This window comes from Papaver somniferum, chromosome 11, assembly GCF_003573695.1.
Source record: "Papaver somniferum cultivar HN1 chromosome 11, ASM357369v1, whole genome shotgun sequence".
Taxonomy (NCBI): domain Eukaryota; kingdom Viridiplantae; phylum Streptophyta; class Magnoliopsida; order Ranunculales; family Papaveraceae; genus Papaver; species Papaver somniferum.
In genome coordinates this window covers 135,406,141-135,430,987 of record NC_039368.1, presented here as the reverse complement: position 1 = coordinate 135,430,987, position 24,847 = coordinate 135,406,141, and the positions used below count along the sequence as shown (strand labels likewise).

Below are 24,847 nucleotides of genomic sequence, written 5' to 3'. Positions count from 1 at the left end.
AACATAGAGATAGAAAAGCGTAATCAAACACAACAACGATTCGATCGTGAAACCCTAAAATAAACATTGATTTGATAGAAACGAGAAAGATTGAAGAATTTTTTTTTTTTGGATCTGTTCAGAATCCATTTGCAGCAGCAGTGAGAAGAAAGAGAAGAAGAAAACGAATATGAAAGGTTAATGTTCTTCTCGTGCTTAAAATCCCTGTTAAATAGGGAGGGTTATTTATGGTATTTTTATATTTCGCATTAGTTATCCCGCACGTGTACAGGACCTGGGCTTAAAAAATTAGGTCTATTTTTATGTTTTCTCTTAATTATGGACCTCTGGTTACTGGGCTTTAGTGGTGGACCTGCAACTAACTAAGAACACTATAATAGGATCTATAGGTAATTCCTACTTTGGAATTATATTTTATACGCGCACTTTCCGTTCCGCATCAGAATATGTGGTTTCAATTCGCTAAAGTAAAACTTCACTGAGTCCATTTTTGGAACGTCATATTAACCCAACATTAAAGCCCAAACGGTCCGTCCCTTCTTTAATTAGATGATTTCCCAAAAAGTTTGTTATATTTTGAGTTCCAAATTTAAATCTCAAAAACGAATTATACACATACAGATGCCGTTCCGGATTACTGTTGTATCACGAATCGTTGACCGGTTTGTTGACCGAATTTGATTTTTACAAAACCGAATAATACGCGTGCGTTTACCGTTCCGCACACTTACCGAATCCCGAATTGCTAACTAGGATCCGAGGCCATTTTCATTATTCACCATTAGTGTATGCATCATGACAAGGAGCGTCTACAAACGAGTTGTGAGAAATGCTCGATCAAAATTTGTTTAATATTTTGTACGAACAGCAAATGAGCAAATTAAAAAATTAGTATACAAACAAAAGTTGCATTCTGCTAGCAGCTTAACAAGTTCATATAAAAGAATTTGTGCACCATGAAAAGTCATATGATATTCAATTATATTCATGTAATCTTAGTGACATTATTCATCACCAACTATCCTAATATTAATATGTTGGAATAATTGCCGAAATCCGTCTACAAAACAATCACAAACCAAACAAATAAAAATGTTATGGCAGAGTCACGACCAGGTCTCTCTTTTTAAGATGTTTCGCGGCTCTGCCCAAGATTGTGCAAGCAGTTCTTCCATGTCGCGTCGTCCCCAGGATAAAACAGCCGAGTAAATCTCTTTCACAATCACTCTTACACTTTGAGAGTATGTGATACTTGTACACTTCTATTCTTGCTCAAAATCAGAATTGTAGAAAACAAGTAATAATCATACACTAGTTTTCTTTCTCTCAAAACTTCTTTTTTTTTTTAAAAAATCAAAAACATAAAGAAAAACTCTCTCTTTTCTTTTTCCAACCAAAAATCTGATTTATAGTCAAGAGGTTTTCATAAAGTTCTTAATGAAAACATTAATATGATTTAATATAAATTATTACTCCTGTAACATGAAACGGTCAATGAATTTATGACAAAAATAAATTGCTTTTATGAGTATCATAAAGATTGTTAAAAATAGATTTAACAAAAAATAATAAATGAAAATAATCTTTTTTTTGTTTTAAAACATATGTTTCCAACAATACTTGACATCTCTCTAATTTGCAGTATTAGAGAAAACCTTTGTATGGAAAACTTATATATACCAGCTGAAATGAAGTATATAGAAGAAAAATAATAATTATGAGATATCGGAGAAAACTAAAAAACAAATAATCTGTTAAAAAGATATTTTTAAAGCAAGTGAAATATGATTAATATTATGCAGTTGCATATCGCTGCACCTATCCTTATTAGGTGCAACAATTTTTCATCTCCTTGCTTAACCGAAATTGAAATGTAAAGTTGCATTGAAGATCTTCAAGACTGGATCTTTTTTCGACAGCTCAATTCTGCATATCAGGTTCTTACTTGTGCATTGTTTTCAACATTCACAGGAATTGTATTAGTGTGCCGTGGAATGAGCATTTGTAACCGGAGGTTTTTTATTCTTCAAAATTTGTCAACAATATTTGCAGTAACAAAAGTTTAGTTATAACACGGTTATACTGATGGAGAGAGAAAGAGCGCAAAATGCGCTCTATCTTGACAGAAAGATTTTTCACGTTTCAATGGAAAACCTGGGGAATATTGCAGGAATTAGATTAGAGGAAAGGAAGAGAAGAGGTTTCTTCTCTTGTATTCACTTCTCGGTGGACATGGTGTACTGGTTAGTGGACACTTTGCAGAACGCGATGAATTTGAAGAACGCAACAAGAAGATGGACAAGAAGGGAGGGAGATGTGTCTTTCTTAGGAGAAGTTAGAGAGAATGAAGCAGGTGTTTATTTCAGGGTATCAAGGGTAAGAAGAGGAGATGGACCAAAGGCATATGCTCTGTGTATTCCTTATGGAGATGATGGATATTACTGGGGTATTTTATGTAAGGAGATTCTGAAGATCTTAAAGGAGAATAACTTGAACAGGAGGATTCCAAAATTACTTCCTGACAAGTCTGATTTTCAAGCATATTTACCAAGGAAGGAATCAAATGAAGAGGTGTGCAGAGGTCTGATTAAAGTACACGGGGTGGTGCAATGGAAGAGAGTAGCAAAGGAAATCCTAAAGCAGTTGCAGTGGGATGCTTTTCAGGATCTGGAGATTTTGGATATGTATTCTGCAGAAATAGTTTTAAGCAAAACTGATTGGCTAGATATTTGGAGACCGAAAAGGATTTTGGTGGATGAGGTTGTGGTAACAATATCACAGATGGTGCAGAATTCAAATAAGTGACAAGGCATTGTGGTGTCATTTTCTTCAAGTGATCCAGATGTTATAATCCTTTTACAGGCAATGTCTCAATTTGGCAAGTGGATGAAGATTAGGGGGATTCCTCATCAGTACTGGAGTTATAACCTGTTCAAGTCCATTGGAGTTTCATTGGGAGGTTTAATGGATGTTGCAGAAGGTACGCTAAAGAAGGAAACTCTGAAATTTTTTCGAATCAAAGTCAAAGGAGACTTCACAGATATTCCGGCAATTATGATGGTGGAAGACGGAGACCACAAATGGGCAGTTTCAACGGAATGGGATTACAAATTTAATCCAAAAATCAAGCCTACTTTAGAGGAGTTTAACAGGCTGTTATTTGAGTTTGAAAATCAGAATATTTCAAATTCAAAAACAGTAACTTCCGATATTGTGGGTGTTAAATCAGTGTGTGTTATGTCTAAAAACACGGCAGAGCCTAAAGGCGTGCCAGAAGGTAGTATGGAAGATAACACTAACCGCACTGAACCTTTCGCAAAGAGAGTGGTTCTGAAGGAGAGACCATTTGTTCAAGTGACACAAGTGTGCATGATATATCTGGAGGAGAGCATATTCAGCGTACAATGTCAGATAATGTGGCTAATTATGAGTTTTTTGGAGGGGGTGCAGAACCAAATACTCAAAACAGCTCCATTATTTTTATTACCAAAAAATTTCAGCTTCTAGATGATGGTGGAGGTGAAGTTGTAGTTCCTACCACATCTAGGTTGGAAGTTATTGATAGTGTCTTGGCAGCAGAATCTTTAGGTGTGACTGGTGTGGCTGGAGGTGATGTGGTAGTACCCAGGCATCACAACACACAGGAGATTTCAGCTGTGCATGTTGTATTTGCGACAGATGAGGGTGATGCAAATAGGCATGTCTCGGTGGAGAATGTAGGCGGTGAGGTTTCTTCCTCAGCTAATGCTGACGACCTACAACTCGTCGTACATGATCCAACACAGATTCGAAAAGATGATGGTGTAATGGAGAATGTTAACAATAATGTTTCTTTACAGGCAATTAATCCCAAGGAGTTTTTCGGGGTGAAGGAAAATCAGATTTTAATTTCCTTGAGTAACTTACAGGAAACAAATATTGACTCCAATGAGGTGATCTTTTCGACATCTAAGATGGTAGTTGAACTGTGCTGCTATATGGGAGGAATTGCCAACAAAGACGAGAAAAGAGCTAAGGAAGTTGTAGAGGAAATACTATTCAAATATAGGGACAAATATAAGGCACTTGCTGAAGGGTTGAAAATATAAGATAGTTGTGATTCTTTCACCTCAAGCGCGACACAGGAAAGGGAGGAGGAGTTAGATGAAGTAAGCTCCAGAGAGTTAGCTGTGGAAGTAGTGAATGACAATGAGTTGGAAGTGGACAATGGTTTATAAATGTGTCAGCTGGAATCTAAGGGGAATTAATGATTATCATAAACAAGTAGCTTTAAGGGACTTGAATGTATTCCATAGGAGCATGATCTGTGCAATACAAGAATAGAAGTTGGTTAATATGTCGAGATGGTTCGTTAGGCAACTGTGGTATGATGCGGACTTTGAATGGGAGTTAATTCCATCTCAAGGTAACAATGGTAATAGTGGAGGAATAATCAAAATCTGGGATAATTCTATGCTGGAGTTATTGGATAGGAGAATAGGAGTTAATTCCATATCTTGTTTATTCAAGTTTAGGAGTACTGGTTATAAGTTTGTTCATTCCAATGTCTACTCACCTTGCGAGTACAACTTGCGTGAAATTTTCTGGAGAGATTTAGCTGAAGTTAGACAGTGGTCGGGGGAGTCATGGTGTTTGTGTGGTGATTTGAATGCGGTTAGAAGTGATGCGGAGAGGAATAGAATGGGTGCTGATACGAGGAACATGAACTTTCTCAATGAGTTTATTTTGGAGCAGGAATTAGTTGATCTACCGCTATCTGGAGGGGCTTATTCATGGAGCAATAAACATGAGGATCCTTTGTTATGCAGATTAGACAGATTCTTGGTTTGTTCAGCCTTCGATTCCAAATTTGCTACTGCTTCTCAAACAGTGCTTGTTAGAACAGTTTCTGATCACAGCTCTTTACTGCTAGAACTTAATCCAAATCTTAAAACAAATTCTAGTTTTAAGATCGAAAATCATTGGATTAAGCATCCAGACTTTGTTAAGAATGTGGAAACTTGGTGGGCTTCCATGAATTTTGTTGGTTCACCAGATTATGTTTTGTTTCGCAAGCTTCAGAATTTGAAAATTCTTTATAAAGCCGTGGAGTAGGGAGGTGTTTGGCAGTGTTAAGAAGGAGGAAGATTTGTTGACTGAGAAGATCGGATGCTTAAATACAGCTGAAGAAAGTAACAGATTATCTGAGACACAGTTGGAGGAACGAGCTATTTTGTTGAAAAAGTTGAATAATGTCAAGATGACGAGGAAGAGGATGGCTTTTCAGAGGGCTAAGGTGCAAGGTTTCAGAGAAGGGGATAAGAACACGAAGTACTTTCACAAAATCGCAAATGCTAAAAGAAGAAGAAATTATATAACAAAGTTGGAGGTGGCAGGGAGAGATGTTTTCAATCAAGAGGTGATTAAGGAGGAAATCCAACAGTATTACACAACTCTGTTTACGGCAACAGCACCAGTTTATCCTTCTTTTGAGAACATGCATTTTAGGAGCATTAATTCTACTCAACAGGATTGGCTGGAACGTCCATTTGAGGAAGAGGAGGTGTTGAATGCTATCAAAAGTTGTGGTGCAAATAAAGCCCCAGGTCCAGATGGGTACAACCTGGAATTCTTTAAGGATTGCTGGAGTTTCATGAAGGTGGATGTTATGGCTGCAGTGAATTTTTTTCATGAAAATGAGGCATTAGATTGGAGGTTGAATGTGGCATTTATGAGGCTTATACCAAAGAAGGAAGACTCTGCAACTGTTAAAGACTTTAGACCGCTAAGTCTAATTAGAAGTTTTTATAAGATCATATCAAAGATGCTAGCAGAAAGAATCAAGGTTGTTATGCATGCTCTAATTTCTAATGCTCAAGGTGCTTTCATAAAGGACAAACAAATTTTGGATGGCATTCTTATTGCAAATGAATGCATTGATAGTAGATTACGTCAGAAGAAACCTGGTCTTTTATGCAAGATAGACATGGAAAAGGCGTTTGACAATGTGAATTGGCCTTCACTTTTCAGCATCTTGAGGAAGAATGGTTTTGGTTTGAAGTGAATTAAGTGGATTGAATGGTGTGTGACAAAAGCGCAGTTATCTATTCTGGTTAATGGGGATGCAACAAATCTGATAAAACCTACTAAAGGAATTAGGCAAGGTGATCCTTTATCACCTTTCCTATTTCTTCTGGTGGTGGAAGTGCTTTCTATGCTAATCAATGAGGCGGTGGAAGATGGAAGACTTGGTGGTTTTCAGGTGGTTGAGGGAGGAACTGTGGTTTCACATCTGCAATTTGCAGATGATACAATTATTATGATCAATGCTACAACTCATGAAGTTAGAAGCTTACTCATAATTTTGTTAATGTTTGAGATTTTAACAGGTTTGAAAATGAATTTGGAGAAAAGCTCTATGACTAGTGTTGGAGCAGATGACTTGGTGGATGAACTGGCATTGAAACTAGGTTGTAAAACAGATTCGTTGCCAGTTACTTACTTGGGAATGCCTATAGGGTCGAGTAAAAGGAACACAGAGATTTGGGAAGTGGTGATCGAGAGGATGAAGATAAAACTAGCACCCTGGAAGAGAAGATTTCTTAATAAAGCAGGTAGAGTTACATTGATTAAAAGTTCACTAGAAAGTATAGTTGTGTATTTCCTATCTGTGTACTACCTTCCGGTTTTTGTAGAAAAGAAGCTTAACAGTATTATGTGTAAGTTTCTTTGGGGTGAAGAAGAAGGGCATAAGAAGATGAGTTGGGTGTCATACAAGAAGATTTGCAAGCCAAGAAGTAAAAGAGGCCTAGGGATACGAAGTTTGAGAAAAATTAACAGATCTCTTTCGGCAAAGTGGTGATGAGTGTCAAATATTGTAGATATTTATCCCTTTTTGTTGGCAATTTAACTCATCTTTTATGCATTAATTCTACATTTTATCCCATATTCTGTATTTTCATTGTTTTCAAGAATAAATATTTTTATTAATTAATTTTGCATTTTTAGGTAATAAATAAAGTTCGGATGAGTCGCGGAGCGAAAAAGAGCAGAAAAGTAGTGAAAAGCCGGGAGAAATCACGCAAGGAAGCCGCGAAGAATGGTGCGCACAACCTCATTTTCTAAACACAAAAGCGCCTCCGTTCTCAGCCATCAGATCAGTTCTCAGAAGCATCCGACGGTCGCTCCTTCATAGAGCATCAAAATCTGAAGTCTCTGCCGAGCACCACAGCGCTGAAATTCCAAGCCTTCAGATTAGATGGTAGTTGAATCCAACGGTCGCTCCCTTGCTGTTCATCAACGTTTGATATCTCCGCCTTACACTACAACACCTAACCCCATCTAGAGCCGTTAACTTCGTTGTATAAAAAAATCTGACGGTCGCTACCAACCTCATCAGGAGGAACCATCCGATCCACCTACCAGCTTCGCATCTCGCAGCTCAGAGTCACGGAACATCAAGACTCGATGGATTCGCTCAACACTCTAGCAACCGAACCTATACCAGCCACCCAGACGCACCCTTCTCCCAAACAGTCGATCCCCTCTTCCATCCCCTCCCTCTGCAGAGACACCATGTCGCCACCACCTTCTCCACCTATGCCACCAACTCACTGCCACCACCACACCTCCACCATCATCACCCTATCACCCAAAAACCAAAACCCATCTCCCCCCTAGCCCTCTAGTTCCCTATTTCCTCACTTTTTCACGCTTCTCTGCCTGAAACCCTAGGCGTGAAAAATTGATGAATTAGGTAACCTAGAGTTGCAATTGGCGCATGAGAAGAGGTCAGGGAGCAATTACAAAGCATGGGTCGACGATTTCAAGGATCAATTTCAAAGAAATTAGGTAAACCTAATTCAACTGATTTTTGGGGAAGAACCCTAATTTTGTAATTTAGGGAAATTGTGTTGTGGACTATAAATAGGAACTATGGGTGTGTTGTAAAAACCATGTTTGGATTAGCCTGCATCCAGAACTTTCAAGTTCTGTTAAAATGTTAATTTTCAGTTTCAGCTCAGTTCAGTTTCATGTTCATGTTAGACTTTCATATCCTGTTAAATGTATCCTGTTAATGTGCATGTTTAATTTCATGTTTTGATTTCCAATTCATTCCTGTTACATTTGTCCTGTTAACATGTGTTGTTGCTCACTGCCATGTAATATTTGTGTAATGTTGTGTTTAATTTGCTATCACAATTGATGGAATGCTAGGCTAGATATCTGTGAAGCATTGATGTGATTGTGCAATGGAAGAAATCAGTGCTCATAGCAAGCTGATTTTCTTGCCATTCCTTGTGTATGCTTAGGTTGCACTGTTGATTGAGCATTGGGAGAAACTAGTGCTCATAGCAAGCTAGTTCTCTTCCCATTCTATAGGAATGCCTGTATTCTTGCCTTGCTCCATTTCAGTTTCACCACATCCCTGCCCTTGGCTTTAGGCCTTGGTTCATTCTTTGTTTTTGCCACTGTTTTACTTTCACTTCCATGCTCATTTTGTTTGCTGTTTTCTTCCTTGCTTGTGCATTCTGTCACTGCTGTTGTGCACTTGCCTTGCTGCATTGCACTGCTGCCTTATACTATTTGCTTCCCCTGCTGCTACTCCTTTTCCTGTTAACTGCTTTTCCTTCTTCTTGGCCTTGTGCTGTTGTGCACTGCTTGTGCAGCTGCTACATTGCCTTCTCTACCCTGCTACCACTGCTGCATTGCTACTTCTTTTTCTTGGCCTTGCTGTGCAGCTCTTGCTCCTGCTGCTGCTGCCTTTCTGCAGTTCCTGCTGGCACTCCACTTCCCTTGCAGCTGCCACTTCTGCTGCTACATAGCCTTCTCTGTCACTTGTGTTGCTGCCACTTCTTCCCCTGCCTTGCAAACTGTTGCTGCTCACTTGTGCAGCTGCTGTGCAGTTTTGCTATTCCTGCAGCCTAGCAAAGGCCCATCCAACTGAGCCCAAGTTCAAATCAGTGAAGCCCAAAGGCCCGGATCCTTGACTGAAACCAAAGCCCAAGGTTTATTTCATTAAGGCCCAAAGCCCAGTTTAGGTTAAGGTTAAAAGCCCAATTCAACCAACCTGTGGGCTTAATCCATAAGCCTAAGCTCAAAAGCCCAAGACCAAACCAACTGAGTCTAAGGCTCAGTTCAATTCAAAGGCCCAAGGCCTAAAGCATTTCATTGTAAAAACAAACCCATTAAGCCCAACAATTCCAAAGGGTATTCAAAGCCCAACAACAACTAGAACCCAAAATAGCTATAAACATTCCAAAACACACCCGATCTCTGTGGATCGACCCGTACTTGCACGAGCTACAACCGACGACCGTGCACTTGCGGTATTACTGTAGGCCCCCGTTTTCATTGCGCATAATTTTATATACATATCTCCGGGCCCACCAAGTTTTTGGCCGGGGATAAATTCTTAACACCTTTTAGAGGACTGCCAAGTTTTTGGCGCCGCTGCCGGGGACTACCAAGTTTTTGGCGCCGCTGCCGGGGACTACCAAGTGGCATGGAAGATATTGTAGAGAAAAAACTGCGTTATGGAGGAAAATTGTGTGCGAGAAGTCAGGCTCTGATGAGAGGTTTTTAGTTCCCTTACAGAACAAGGAACCAGTGGGTCGTAGTGTATGGTTTGATATTCTTAAGGCGGATGGAGATTTCTTTGAGGCTGTCACGTTGAGAGTAAAGAATGGGAAGAATACACGTTTTTTGCACGACTGGTGGAGAGAAAAAAGGGCTTTTAAAGATAAATACCCTAGACTTTATAAGTTATGCACAAACAAAAACGCTTCAGTGGCTGATATAAGAACTAGGGTTTGGAATTTTGAGTTTGCCAGAGATCTTAATGCTGCAGAAATGATTGATTTGTTGGAAATAAAACATGATTTGAGAGAGGTTACTTTGATTCAAGATGAATAGGATGTGGTCGAAAGAGAAAGCACTTCAAAGGCACTGTATAACAAGCTGAACGAGAATGAGGAGGACTGGGAGTTTGAGCATTTGGTGGTTAATAAACATGTACCCCCAAAGGTGATATTTCTTATTTGGGCGACCCTGCACAATTCATTACCTTCCAGATGGATGTTGCAGCACAGAGGTGTCACAGTGAACTCCTTCCTTTGTTTGTTATGTGATAGTCAAATTGAAACTCAGGACCATTGGTTTGTACACTGCAGCTGGGCGAAAAGTTTATGGGATTTCTTCACAAATTCTTTACAGGTGAGATGGGTTATGAGTAATACTCTGACAACGTCTTTACAGACTTGGAGAATTGATGGAGTTTCGAAGAAGATTAAGGTGATTTGGCATCTCATCCCTTTTGCTATTTGTTGGGAGCTTTGGGTGGAGAGGAATAATAGATATCATGGCAAGAGACATAGAACAATTAATGAACTGATAACGGCGGCACAACTCAATATACACCTGTGGAGCACAAATACGGATATTTTTAGGAACTATTCTATGAGCCAAATCCTCTTTCAATGGGATTTAGTGATGACTATGATGTAAGGCTTCTTGTTTCTGTTTTCGAGTTCTTGTGAGCTTGGTTCATTGTATCATATTTGTACATATTTTTTCTTTTAATACATATCCTTTTTATCTCAAAAAAGAAAAAAAAAACAATATTTGCAGTTAAACCAAGTATTGCTTAACATTTGTTACATCATAATGAAAATGGATTAGTCGATTAGATGGACGTGCAAACTCAATTGCCTCCTACCATGCTCTTAAATTGCTTTTGCATATGGTATTTATATGTTGCAAAGCAAATGCTCTCCCGCAGCAGCAACCAAAAATCAAATTTTACTGTTTTAAAAAAAAAAAAAAAATTGTAAACCACAAAATTTCAAAATTCCGACAGATATAAAAAAGATAAAACCTTTCCCATCAGTCTTGTTGTTGCTGGTTTTGATGATGGAGTGCCTTTCTTTTTTTCCTATAAAGCAAGTAACCCTCCCCTTGTAGCAGCAGTCATACACACTAATCACTAGTAGACTCTACCAATGGCAGCAGTTCTCTTTTGACAGGGAGTGGGTGTTTCGTTTTGAAAGCAACAAAATCTAAAACAGATAGATATTCGAGTTGAGTGTGTCATACGGATCCGGACTAGCCTCAGAGTTCTAACACTTGCTGCGAATCCCAAGGCACAAACCACACCACAAACACACAGAAAAGAAGATTGACCAGCTCACTGTGCCACACACACTCAGTTGGCATAGGGCCGGCTTTTGCTGTAACTTCACTATCAGAATACTAACTAAACATTCGTGCAAGGCAAATTCAGCATTATATATTGTGCATCATGACAAGGTGCACCCCAGCGCATGTCTCTAGTAATCTCAAAATTGCTAATAGGGGTACCAATTGTCTACATGCGTACCCATGTGTAGATAAAAATTATTTTGTCTTATATGAATTTTGGTATTGACGCGGGCCAAATTCATATCCTGAATAACAGCTATGGTAAATTTGTCAGACCAAACACTGGTCAACTATGAGAGTAATCGTAAAAAACACGCCAGATAGATTCTAATGACTAAGAGCGGTTCTTATGGCAATGAACAAAAATAAAAATTTGTTGAGCCACGTGGATGAACAAACTGCATTCTCCACTATGGGAAACAAGGCAAAATGAACAAATCTGATATTTTAGGGTCTCACTATTGATTTTATTAACATAAACTAATAAGAGTTGAGTTCCACTAATGATTTTATTTATATAAACTAATAAGAGTTTGGTCCCACAGATTATTTAACTAATAAAATAAATATAAAAAATAAATCATAATTATAATAATCAGGTCTTGGAGAGAGAATATGTGAGGGGCGACATTCCTACTGACTCCGGCGACATTCCTTCTGATTCCGGCGACATTCCTTCTGACTCCGTCTATGGCACGATCGCCCGTCATTAACACAGACGCGCGCTGCATGGTACGACTCGATGTTCAAATGAACGGATTAGTTCATTTGAACATCCATTTTCTATGTTTGTTTATGTCATAGTGGGGCAAAATGAACAAAATCAGAGTTTGTTCGTCAAGTTGTATGTTTTCTATGACTATTGACAAGAACCATGACAAACAAATATAGAAACCCAAGTGCGCAGATGTCATGTCCAGCATGGAAAAATTAGATGAGCATACGCCATAATTTGTGCATTCATGAAAAGGTAGGTCCATGTCATGTCATCTCATCTCATCTCATCTCTATCAAATTCACAGTCACAGCTGGGTATCAGTCACAGTGTACCTTTCCTTTGCTTTCACCCGATTGTCATTCTTTTCCTCTTTTTTCTTCATTCATCTTAAATACACTTACCCATCACAAATTTTTTTTGCCAATTTTTACCATCACTGCTACAGTGTAAATCTAAAAAGACTAGATTTTTTTCTTTGTCTTAATGAGAGTCTCAACTGTACAAAGAAGAAACTCCATTAAAATAACCCACAGCAACATAAGACATCATTGCTTGAGAACTTTACAGAGGAGAGAAGAACAAAAAGAGAAAAATGGAAAGAAGAGAAAATAGTTTAAAGTCAGCAGCAAAAAAGAAGGAAGCTTTGAGAGTAAAGTTGAAACAAGAGGTTTATCAACAACAGAGAAGTGGTGGTGGTGGTGGTGGTATTGGTGGTGGACCTTGTACTACTCCATCACCCACATGGAAATTTGCTATTGATGATGATAATGATGTGAAAGGAAGCAGCAGCAGCTCCATTATTTCTTCTAATACTAGTACCGCTGATCATATTTCTGCAAGGAAACTTGGTGCAGACCTTTGGGAGTTGAATCAAATCACATTTGGTCAAAGAATGGGGAAAGGAAATGGTTTTAAGCAACAACAGCAGCTGCACCACCATAAAGAAAAGATTGAACCTCCTCACCAGCTCAGGAACCATGGCCATGGTGTTAATCCTGCTTCTAATCAACTCCACCAGGTATTATATGGGTTTAATCTTTGTGTTTTCAAGTTTTTGGGTACTTTAATTTTGTGGGTTTGATTTGATTTTAGCTGCAATGCTACTAATAAGTGTAGGGTGTAATGTTAGACCCAATTCTACACTTTGGATTTATGTTTTATGGGTTTTTGCTTTGGTTAGGTCTTTTGTACCCACATTGTTGGTTTTGAGATTCCTGTACTTGTAATCCTGTTAATTTGTTGCCTTGGGTTCCTTATGTTGTTCAGTTGTTCCTAAAATCTTGTTCCTTACTGAATTTTGTCATCTCAGAGTGTACTTGAAATGAACACCAATTTATAGCTAGTTTGTATTCTTTCTCTGAATTCAGCTATTCATGTTGATTTCTTGGTCATGTTGTCGAGTTTAATTACAGTTAATTTGTTGCCTTGGGTTCTTACTGAGCTTTGTTATTTCAAAGTGTACTTGAAAGGAGCAACAATTTGTAGTTAGTCGTACTCTTTGGTTGAATTGGTTAGTTATGTCCATCTCTTCTTCATGTTGTCAAGTTTAATTTGCAATGCTGTTTGTTAATCTTGTTCTAATGGGTAAATAGAAAGTCTAAATTGGAGTTCCCTTCTTCATTGGATCGTATTGTACTCAACATTGTATCGGCTCCGTAACTTTGAAGTTTGAACTAGCCAATTTCAGGGTCTTTTTCTTATTTTTTCGACAACCTAAAATTGGCATGTCATATATTGCAGGAGCCAGAACGCCCAAGTAATTTGAGGAGGCTTGTTGAATCAACATTAATGAAACACTGTCGATCTACCACAGGGAATGCTAGTGCCCTCCCACCTCTTTCACCAATGAGTTTTAGTAGTTCAATGGAGGTAAAATCATCCTTCCCCGGCTTTTCTGTTTTGAGTCTGAATAGATAAACAATTCATAACGAATGACAATAGGAATAACCGAATACCATTTTACCCATGTTTACAATACTTCAGTAGTAATGAAATGTATTAGCTCTGCTGGACAGTGTTGCAAATTGTTTATGTTTGTGCTTAAACCATAATGTAGATATTGAGTTATCTCTTAATAGTTGTGCTGCATTTGCTTCTGATACTTCCAGGTGACGACTTATAACCCGGCCATTACCACTCCTAGTAGTTCTGTGGCTCCTAGGGGTAAGGATGGAGCATCTGGTTACTCTCTTAAAACATCTACAGAGCTATTAAAGGTGTTGAATAGGATTTGGAGCCTCGAAGAACAGCACACAGTGAATACGTCAATTGTGAAATCATTGAAACTGGAGCTGGAACAAGCTCGATCTCGCATCAGGGAGCTGGTTCGAGTGAGACAGGCAGACCGCCGCGAAGTAGATGAGTTAGTTAAGCAAGTAACTGAAGAAAAACTCGTACGGAAGAACAAGGAACAAGGCCGCATAAAAAATGCGGTTCAGTCCGTGAGAGATGAACTCGAGGCTGAGAGGAAGTTACGGAAGAGATCAGAAAGCCTGCACAGGAAGCTGGCTCGAGAGCTGACAGAGGTGAAATCTTCCTTATCAACAGCACTGAAAGATTTACAAAGAGAACGTAATGTACAGGTGTTATTGGAACAGCTATGTGATGAGTTTGCGAAAGGAATAGGAGACTATGATCAAGAGGTGAGGACTCTAAAGAAAAAGCTTGAGAAAGATGACAGTGACAATGATCTTTCGGATAAGAATGATGACAGCGAGGATGCTAATGATCGTCTAATACTTCATGTTTCCGAAGCATGGCTTGATGAACGTATGCAGATGAAGCTTGCAGATTCTCAATCTGACTTTGCACAAAGGAATACAATAGTGGAGAAGTTAAGTTCAGAAATTCAGACTTTTCTTCAGGCCAAAAACTCTGGTTCTGTGAAAAATGATATCCATCTCCCAAAGAATATGGTAAAGGAAAACCGATTACGCCGACTTTCTCAAGACTCGGTTCATTTGCCTGTAAGTGCACCTAAGGATGTCAGTTGTGAAGAGGTGGATTCTGCAAGTAGTGATTCCCAGTGTTTTGAGATAAATAACAGCAAGTGCGGCAAAGCAATTAACAGCAGGGAAACATTGGAAGAAAATTTAGTGGAAAAGAGGAAATCTAACCTGACAAAGAAAAAACTTGTTACCCATGAAAGGACCTACAGCCATAACCAGTACAACATGAAAGAGTTTGAAGAGCAAATGGGGTGGGCTAGCTCATGCAACGGAAACAATAACCGGGAACATGATGATGATAAAGTAGGAAATGGGGAAACTAGTCCTGTTGAAATAAGCATTTCTCAAAACTTTGAAATTTCTGAGGTCACGCGTACACCGGTTAACAGCCATGAAAGGAAAGGTAAACGAAATGAGACGCAAGGATTAAACACGAATGCTGCACTGAATAGCTTAATTAGAAACAAGATACTTTTGTCAGATGCAAGGAATGTACGTCCTGAAAATCATGGCAAGGAAGAAGTAGAAGATTCATACAGCTACCCAGTGTGGAGGGGTCATGCCAGTCCTGTGCAACCATGGGTAACTAGATTGGATTCACCTGATATGGGCATAACTGAATCCTCTTCAAAATGGGCAAGCAACAACGTAAAGGAGAGTACATTGAAAGCGAGATTACTTGAAGCAAGATTAGAAGGTCAGCATTCTCGTCTAAAAGGTTCAAAGGCTCAGAATTTAAGTTAATGATCTGTGTTTCTACTTGCTTGAAATCCATCTTTTGAATGGTAGTATCGTCTATAAGATACGTCTCCAGAACTTTTTTGCATGTGGCAGCAACAATCACTTCCTCTGCACATCTGAACGACATCGGAATTGTAATGGGCATACAGGCTGTCACTATTGAAATGAACGGATGCAAAATTATGTATAAAAATCCCACTACTTTTTTGCTCAAATGTAATATTGTTAGAATAGAAACTCACTCAGCTGTAACTCTCTGAAAACCAGTTTCAATTCAGGACCAAATAGGAATATCCTAGTACTGTCAAAATATACTACCTATGTTTCAGGCATCACTTTTCCAATATGACCTGAAAAAAATAAAATAATGAAAATATCACTTTTCCGGAGGAAGTATGACATTGCTACACACCACAATTGCCAAAGTGGCTTTGTATTGCATGGTTGATAGGGCCTTAAACGAGGGTAAAGAATACCCACCCTGATTATCCACCGCATTTCCAAAGTGTGTCGCGTTAACTGAATCACCCACGTTTTTGTTAGTTAAGCGTCATTGACCTATAACATTAAACGAGGGTGAAGAATACCTGCATGGATTGATGTAAGGGGTAAATGTGTCATTTCTGTTCCAATTCTTTGTTCTAATCTGGAGAAAAAGACAGAGAGAGACGGAGGGAAGAACGAGGGTTTGAATGGCAGCATTCAGGTGGATTCTTCAACTACACAAAGATGTTCCAAAAGCTGCAAAATTCTACTCAGAAGGTTTAGATTTCAGCATTAATGTCTGTACTCTCAGGTGGGCTGAACTTCAATCTGGTCCTCTTAAACTTGCTCTTATGCAACATCAACCCAACACCAACACTAACACCAACAGGTTCTTTCTCTATCTCTCCCAAATGGGTTCAGAAAACTGAGCATTGGGTGCCCATTTGTCAATTTTATACTGAAAATGTTAAATTTACATGTTTGTACGAATGATTTTTTATATGGTGTGTGGAGCTCAATGTGTTTGATACAATGTCCAAATGAAACATGATAACAAATGGAGTAAGACTCCTATTTATGATATTGATACCAATTACACATTTTTGATTGACTAAAACAGAGAAGAGAAATACAGAATATTTGTGGAAAGAAACCAACATGATGATACAACATGTAATTGATGGTTATCTTAGTGGAATGTCGATGTTTTGTTGATTTAACTTCTTTGGAAATGTTTCATTTTGCCATACATGAAGTGGACATCGGTAAGATGTAAATTTGGTATGTAGTTGTTATGTTGGCTTTGAGTGGTTTTGTCAAAGGCTGATCTTTGGATTTTCAGTGACCCTGTGGTGCAGAAGGAGTACTCTTCAGTTTTATCCTTCACGGTGACTGACATTAACAGTTCAGTCACAAAGCTGTTGGCATTAGGAGCTGAACTTGATGGACCTATCAAACACGAAGTCCATGGAAAGGTAAGAATACCAATTTGAATGATTTATGTATGTAATGTTTATGGATACTGGTGACGTGGAAACTGTTGGATTTGTAGATAGCAGCCATGAGGTGCATCGATGGACACATGTTGGGACTTTACGAGCCGCTTTGAGAGGCCACCTAGAGACAAGAAGTGGGTGCATTATAACCAGCAGTCAAGGTGCGTGACTTCCATCTGGGATACATTACATGATTCTTTAATTGCCGCATCTAGAAAACCTTTGGAGACAATAGAAACATATGTCGAAAGTTCTCCCTTATTCGGTGCCCTTGAGTTGTTGATATCATTTGTCCTTCAGTATTATTTACTGCTGTACATAGGCTTTTGATGTTGAACCTGAAAATTTTAGGGCAGTTAGAAACATTGCTAAACAAGAGAGAAGATATACAGTTACTGCATCATGTTGTTCTCTGTTTATTGTTATGATCTCGTAACGTTACGGTTCCGTAACTTACCAGTAATCTATATTTGTCTGTGGTTATGCAACATATTGCATGTAATTACTATGCTCCATACCTTCAAATGTTGAATATACTGTTGTGAAATCCGGCTCCTCCAGCGCACTGATTATAGAGTTTACTTTATCTTTTGTCGAACCTATTAGTAAGAATGAGAGTTAAACCGAGACAGTTTTGGAATAACAAGAACGTTAAAATACTACTCATGATATATAAAGCAAATGATAAACCAACATCAGGTCACTAGCAAATGAAAATATAAAACCTACAGTTTAGGCTTCTTCTAAGGGGCTCCACTTAGATAGGTTTTGTGCTAGACTTTTGGTGAAAGCCAAACTCAAGTATATGTTACATTTTACTGAAAGCATCTTTGGTCGTATATTCGTATGCAGCGAACACAAGAATAATTTGCTCTATGTTCCAAACCTTAAATCAAACTATAATTAGCTCAGTGCGATGAATATTTTACTCACACCTTATGTGGAAAGAAGCCTGCTAGTCATATAGAGGTTAGCTTTAGAACCAGATGTTGAGATCTAAATGGTGACACACTAGGCCATCTTTCACTGTGAAGTAAAAGCAAATGTTAAAAGCAAGCAGACATATCAATTCATCGACAAAGTAAACTGCTAAAAGCTATAAAGGAGATTTGATAGAAAACTCTTTCTACTATTAGAGATACCAAGGTACCATTCTAGATATGCCATCATGAAAAGCTAAATTGTATGTTGTCTTAGTTGCTTATGAACCATATCTAACAGAGAGTCTGCAACATGAGATTTTTAATGAATACAGAAAGCTCATACTGAGTTCATAAATGGATATGGGAGTGACTCTGATGGGAGCTCCCTTCAGTCCAAGGATGGAGTGCGAAAGATTCAATATATCTCCCGTATCATTCACTCATTTACCAAGCAACGATTCCGTTATTTTTTACTTGGTATTTGGATGAATGAACCGGCAGATAGTTAAATCCTAACACCACCCCGTGATGGACTGAAGGAAGCTCTCATGCAAAATCGCCTTACTAACGTCTTAACTAAAACATGACTTCATAAAAAGTATAGAGCCATATGCATGATAATGAACTTGAACATAAACATCTATCTTTTGATCTAATAAGAACATTATCAACCAACTCTTGGAAAAAGATAAGAAGGAAATGAAAGAACTATGTTACGACATTGTAAGACCAAGCATGAACTTCCTTAGCAAAGTGAACTAGGGATGAAAGGACAAGACACTTCAGGTGTAATGCAGCAACAGAGAAAGAGAGAATCTAACAAAGGAGTTCGAAAGCGAGAAAGAAGAATGGGGGAGGAAAGCTACTGTTCTGAAAGGGAAGGAAAGCAACTCATGAATCTAAATGGATGGAAGAGTAGGATATATATAGGTAAGTAGAGAGGGTGAGATCAGACAATAGTGATTGGTTATGAAGGAACAAGTGAATAAACAAATACTTTAAACCCAAGTGATTAGTTTATATTCCTTCTTTATTTTCTTTATTTCACTTCCACCATTCAAATTCCCATTTTAAGTTATAAAAATATTTCATTATGCCCTTCTTGCCATATTCTCAATCTTTTATTTTCTTAATATTATCATCTTAGTTTGATCACGTAAGTGCATATCTGAGCTTTAGTTCAAGATGTATTAGTTCTCGAAATTTTCTGACGAATAGTATTGCAACAGATGGAGAGACGATAGGTGGTCAAAGAGATGCTGCTCTTCTGTTATTAGCAGATCATCTGACACATGTAGGAAAAAACTCAAAAAAAAAACTACAGAGTATATGAACCCGTAATTTGGTGGTAAGACTCTAAAGAGAGTAATCAAATCCAACCCCAAGTACAAAATCTTGCATAAGATTGCACCAACAGAGTGAAATACTTCTATGAATTGTTCTCTTTTCTCTTTTTTTTCTGTTCTGTGAAACTGACACGTACTATATTTGGTTATGATGAATGCAAAGAATCATTGGGAAACTTAGCTGTTTTTGTTGTTTTCTTATAGTTACTCATTTTCACACAAGGCATCCCAAGTTAATTTCAAACCAACATGTCTATTGCTATGATAGTTAAGATTCCGTCGAGTTATTTTGTGGGGTTCGAGTTATCTGGTGGGGTTTAGCGTTTACGCTGTCTATCAAAAATAGTCTTTAGTAATGAAATTTTCTTCACTGTAATGATATTTTCTTTGTCGTACAGATAAATTATTTGTGATGTTTTTCTCGTCATACAGATCAAATATGCAGCTTCAAGTTTGCTAAAGTCCACGACATTGCATGTGGTATTTTGGTATGTGAGCATATTCTGTTTTCACTCTAACAAGCCATGTTACTATGTCTTATGTTTTAGCTTGAAACTCAATATAATGCATATAAAAACTTGAGTGTGAGACATTGGAGGATAATATGTAACTGCATTTACTGTCTTGTCAATCTTAAAGGCTCTTAAATCTGAGTGAATGGCAAACAATGGAAACAACTTTAGCTAATGTAGCAATGTGTTCATTCAATTGAACCAAAGGCCAAAACACTTGTCCAATTATTAAGCTAGAGAGTAAAAAATGATAGTGTTTTAAGACTTGGGTCTTCTTCATTTTTATTTTATTTTACAGTTTCAGATTCTAAGATAAGACCATTAGATGTCATTCTTTGTCTGTGCTTTTTTCATATACTTTATAGCCACCTTAATTAAAGTTAGTTCTTTTTAACAATTACCACTAATCAGTCAAAGTTAGTGTGTATAAAGAACAATTAGCAATTTAGCACTAATGAACATCACTTTCACATTTTCTAAATCAAGTAAAGCATATTTCTAAATCTGTTTCTACTTAAGGACATAGGAAATTTACCCTTAAAGACAATGCTTTATGATATTCTTACGAGATGTAATTTGTCTCTTCAGACCCGAACAGTTGATGAGACGCGAAAGTGAGCTGCTAGTTTAGCCGGTTTCCGGTGTTAATCCACTGATTAAGATAATTTTATTATTAGCTTTTCATGACAAAGAGTTTGAAATGAAAAAGAGAAAAAGGGTTTGATGAGGTCTTTAGAGTTGAGAGTAGGTGACAAGATTAGCTGTTGTGTACTTGTATGTATAAAGAAATGGTGTATGGAGATTAGGGTATTGCTCTATAGTAAGGAGACGATGAATGCACATCACCTGAAGCAACAAAACAACAACCTTAGTAAAACACCCATGAGACAGGGAGCCGAAATTATTATACTAATGGATGAAGTCATTCATGAAAGACCACCACCTTAGATTAAGATGCACAGAAACACCTGGGATTTGTAACTCATTTTTACATGCATAATTCTGTAGAAAAGACGAGAAAAAGAAGAGTAGAATTCGCATTGATATTGGTCAATTTGGTAGAATTGTTTTTACAACAATACTAATCTAGTAATCTTAATACTTTTCATTCATTTAGAAAAGAGAACAATACTTTTCTTTTCCTCCCAGGAAGTAAACAACAACAGACACTACAAGCTAAATAGAACATAAGACAGTAGTCGGTAGTAACTGTTGCACAATGTGCTTTGGTACTTTTATGATCACTTTAACTAAAGACTAGGGTTATGTCTTTTCAATTAGCACTAAGCTTTTGAGGTTAGTGTATTAATAGGATAATTAGGACCAACCATCATACTTTTTTCCCACTTAAACAGCTGAATTTTACCACTCCCAGCTATTGTTAGCATACACTTTTAATCATACTCAAATGTCAAAACTTAATGTAGTCATGGAGATGGGACAGTCAGCCGCTAATTTTACGGGCTTTCGGTGCTAATCCACTGATTACCTTAATCTTTATTACATAGAGTCTGAAATTAAAAAGTAAACGTGACTCGATTAGTTGTGTGCCTAAAAAGGAGTTGAAATTCCGTTTTCAGCACAAAAAGAATGTGTTAAAATTGGGTATTAGAGTTGGATGCATAATGTCATTGTGTCATATCCCATAACAACGGAGTTGGGATTGAAGATAACAGGAGTCAAAAAAAAATGGCAAGTTTTGGGAGTCGATTGACAATTGAGAGGAACTGACTCGCATGGCATTCTATCCTCCTGGTTGTATCCTATGTAAAGAGAGATTGAATGACCATCACAGGAAGCAAAGACAACAATCTTAAATTTTAACACCCATGAAACAGGGAGCCGAAATTATTTGTTAATGAGATAAGTGACCACCTTAAATGAACATAGAAATGTAAACAAAAACAAACTCTAAACCAGAACCAAGTATGGGAAACACTTGGAATCTATTACATGGATTTCTGTAGATACATGATTCCAAGGAAAAAGACATGGAAAAAAGAAAGAAAAGAGTAGAGCAGAGTTCACACTGTTGTTTATTCGTTGGCACATCTCTTATTTAAATAGTTCCGTACCAGCTCTAATAGATCTCTGCTCCTTTTTCTAGTCTTGGCTTGTTTAATGGTAATGATGTTGTACGATGTAAATGACTACTCATTCAGACAACACGTACATGCTATATCTGTGTCTAAGTAGGTACTAGGTAATAACAACAAGAGCTAAATAGTTTGTTCACGGGCAACCCGTACTTGGCGCCTAGCCACTTGCACCTGCACACGATTTGTCGACCATGGCATTGCACCAATATTAAATTCTTAGATCCTATGATGATATTATTACCTAATGAGGTGAGACCGGTGAATATTATGATCCGAGGGTATAAAACCGCTCGCGGAATTCACGTGGTTTTAAACATTTACAGCTCACAAGAATGCATAGTTTGAATCCTAAACAGTCTTCATATTCAAGCAACAGAGCTTGGAATTTAAGCATGCCAAGTTACAATATCTTGCTTCTCTAACTCTTCATATAAGCAACAAGGGGAAGATAAAGAACACCAATTTTGGGCATTCCTAAAACTTTCAAGGCATACAAAGGACTAGTCCTAACTTGGGTGACCTTATAAGGGGTACCCTATGGGGTGGTTCAATTACCTATATGCCTTTAAATCCATTAAATTACTACTAATCTATCCCTAACCCTAATACAAAACCTATAATCAACTACCCTAAAATCAGTTTCATTCACCTTCTTCTTCTTCCTCTCCACAGCCGAACTCCACCCTTCCCTTTCTTTTTTTTTCATCGCGGAAATTTAATTGTCGATTTGTGAAACTATATAATGGATCGTCGTAAGGCAGTATCTCGTTCAAATCGATCGATTGAACAACCTATTCATGAAGAAGAAGATTTAGAGAGTGAAGAACAAACTCAAAATCAACCACAAAATCAATTGGAAGAAGAGATTGAAAAAGAACCAACGCCGGAAATGAAAATAAGAAGGTTAGTTCTACAAACCCATCTCATATTTGATGTTTTTGATTGTTTTGGTCGATTTAATTCGTCAAAATCATGTGTTCTGCGGCGGTTACAAGGTATGGTTCGGCGTAAAACAAATGTTAGATGTGCGCCGAGCTGTTCTTGAAACTGAACTTTGAAAGTGCATATGAACGGCTCGGCGTATATCTGAAATCTTTTTTGAGCCGAACTTAGTAAAACAGAGACTTATATTTAGGATCGGCTTATTCGATGGTGTTAGTTTTGTGTCGAATATGTTTTGTGAATTTCAGAAATTTTGCATGTGCGTAGGATCGGCTTGTATGGTAGTATTAGTTTTGTGCCGATTATGTTTTGTGAATTTCAGAAATTTTGCATGTGCTTAGGATCGGCTTGTATGGTAGTATTAGTTTTGTGCCGAATAAATGTTGTTTGAAATTCAGAAATTTTGCATGTGCTTAGGATCGGCTTGTATGGTAGTATTAGTTTTGTGCCGAATAAATGTTGTTTGAAATTCAGAAATTTTGCATGTGCTTAGGATCGGCTTGTATGGTAGTATTAGTTTTGTGCCGAATAAATGTTGTTTGAATTTCAGAATTTTTGCATGTGCTTAGGATCGGCTTGTATGGTAGTATTAGTTTTGCGCCGAATAAATGTTTCAATTCATAAGTCTAGATTCGGCTTATTCGATAGTATTAGGGATGCGCCGAATATCATTGTTAAAATTTCATAAATTTTACAAATGTGTAGGATCGTCTTATTTATATGATATCATGTTGCGCCGAATACATGTTTGAGTTCATAATCATAGGTTCGGCTTATTAGACAATATCGGTTGTGAGCCGAATATAGGGTTCGACTTACTCGACAATATAGGTTTTGAGCCGAATATTTAGGATCGGCGTATAATTATTTTGTGGTATGAGCCGATCCACTCTCTGTGTAAGCTAATAAAATTTTCAAGACATGATTCATACTTGCGCCGAATTAGTCTTATAACTTTCATACTTGTGTCAGGACCAATGCCGCGGGTAGGGAGATGTTGAAAAAAATGAAGGACAAAATTGATTCCAAAACACCAATGACCGTGGAAGAACATAACTACCTCTACAAAAAGTGGTATGCAATCATCAACAACGGAGAAGGACCCGAGGAACCCGGACAAAAGCCTACCACTAAGAAGAGGGGTCGTGGTTAAATGTCCTTTTATGTTTCCAACTTCCTTTTAATGTTTTTTTTAAGTTTTAAGTACACTTTTATGGTGTTGCAAACACCTTTGCTTTTAGGTGCTCAACTTTGTTTTTAATTGTGCTGGGTTTGGTTATGGACACCTTCAATTTCATGTTTTAATGAATAGCTTAACGGTTATGCGCCGAATTTATAGAGTTCGGCTTATCCTCTAGTGTTAGTTACGCGCCGAATCATTTGTCCTTCAGGTTCGGCTTTTTCTATAATTTGAGTTATAAGCCGAGCCTTAAAAATCATTATTGGTGTAATCCAGTACATAGTTCGGCTTAAATCTCACCAATATGGTAAGCCGAATCTGTAAAAATTTTCAAATTTTTTTAAAAATAGCCGTTACTTATATAGGTTCGGCTTATGTTATAAAATTTCTATAAGCCTAACCTTTACTTTTTTTTCACGAAAATCTAGGAACGACTCTTTTCTTGAAAGATATAGCCGTTGTAAAACTATATTCTATATATACCTACATGTTTTTTCATATTCTTAACCACATATGCTCAACAAATGGCACCCCCAACTCATAAGTTTACTCTAGAAGAAGATTTATCTCTTTGCACTAATTATGTAGCATACTATCCAAAGAAGGGTGAAGAACGACGAGTAAATGGTATGATGAGTATGTACTACTTGGTTAGAATTCATGAAGCCTTCAGCACGGAAACAGGTAATCCTCACAACCGGGATAGTGCGTCCTTGTTTTGCCGAATTATAAGTATTAAGAAAAAAGTCTTAGACTTCATAGCTTTAGTTCGGATTGTG

The 24,847-nt window shown here is 37.7% G+C and overlaps 2 protein-coding genes across 3 annotated transcripts; both read left to right on the top strand.

Moving 5' to 3' along the window:
• Positions 1 to 12,311: 12,311 nt before the first annotated feature.
• On the top strand, positions 12,312 to 15,965 carry LOC113320553 (uncharacterized protein At5g41620-like). Its single transcript, XM_026568460.1, has 3 exons — positions 12,312 to 12,914; positions 13,637 to 13,765; positions 14,005 to 15,965. Exons 1-3 carry the CDS (start codon positions 12,489 to 12,491, stop codon positions 15,586 to 15,588), a joined length of 2,139 nt encoding a protein of 712 aa, XP_026424245.1. The 5' UTR covers positions 12,312 to 12,488; the 3' UTR covers positions 15,589 to 15,965.
• A 273-nt stretch (positions 15,966 to 16,238) lies between these two features.
• LOC113323322 lies at positions 16,239 to 19,988 on the top strand. Of its 2 annotated transcripts, none has more exons than XM_026571610.1 (4): positions 16,239 to 16,459; positions 16,913 to 17,045; positions 17,123 to 17,227; positions 19,768 to 19,988. In XM_026571610.1, the coding sequence occupies exons 1-3, from the start codon at positions 16,278 to 16,280 to the stop codon at positions 17,177 to 17,179; spliced, it is 372 nt and encodes a 123-aa protein (XP_026427395.1). In that variant the 5' UTR covers positions 16,239 to 16,277; the 3' UTR covers positions 17,180 to 17,227; positions 19,768 to 19,988. The 2 variants fall into 2 exon arrangements, with proteins under 2 accessions (XP_026427395.1, XP_026427394.1); XM_026571609.1 differs by lacking the exon at positions 19,768 to 19,988 and adding an exon at positions 19,219 to 19,383.
• Positions 19,989 to 24,847: the final 4,859 nt, after the last annotated feature.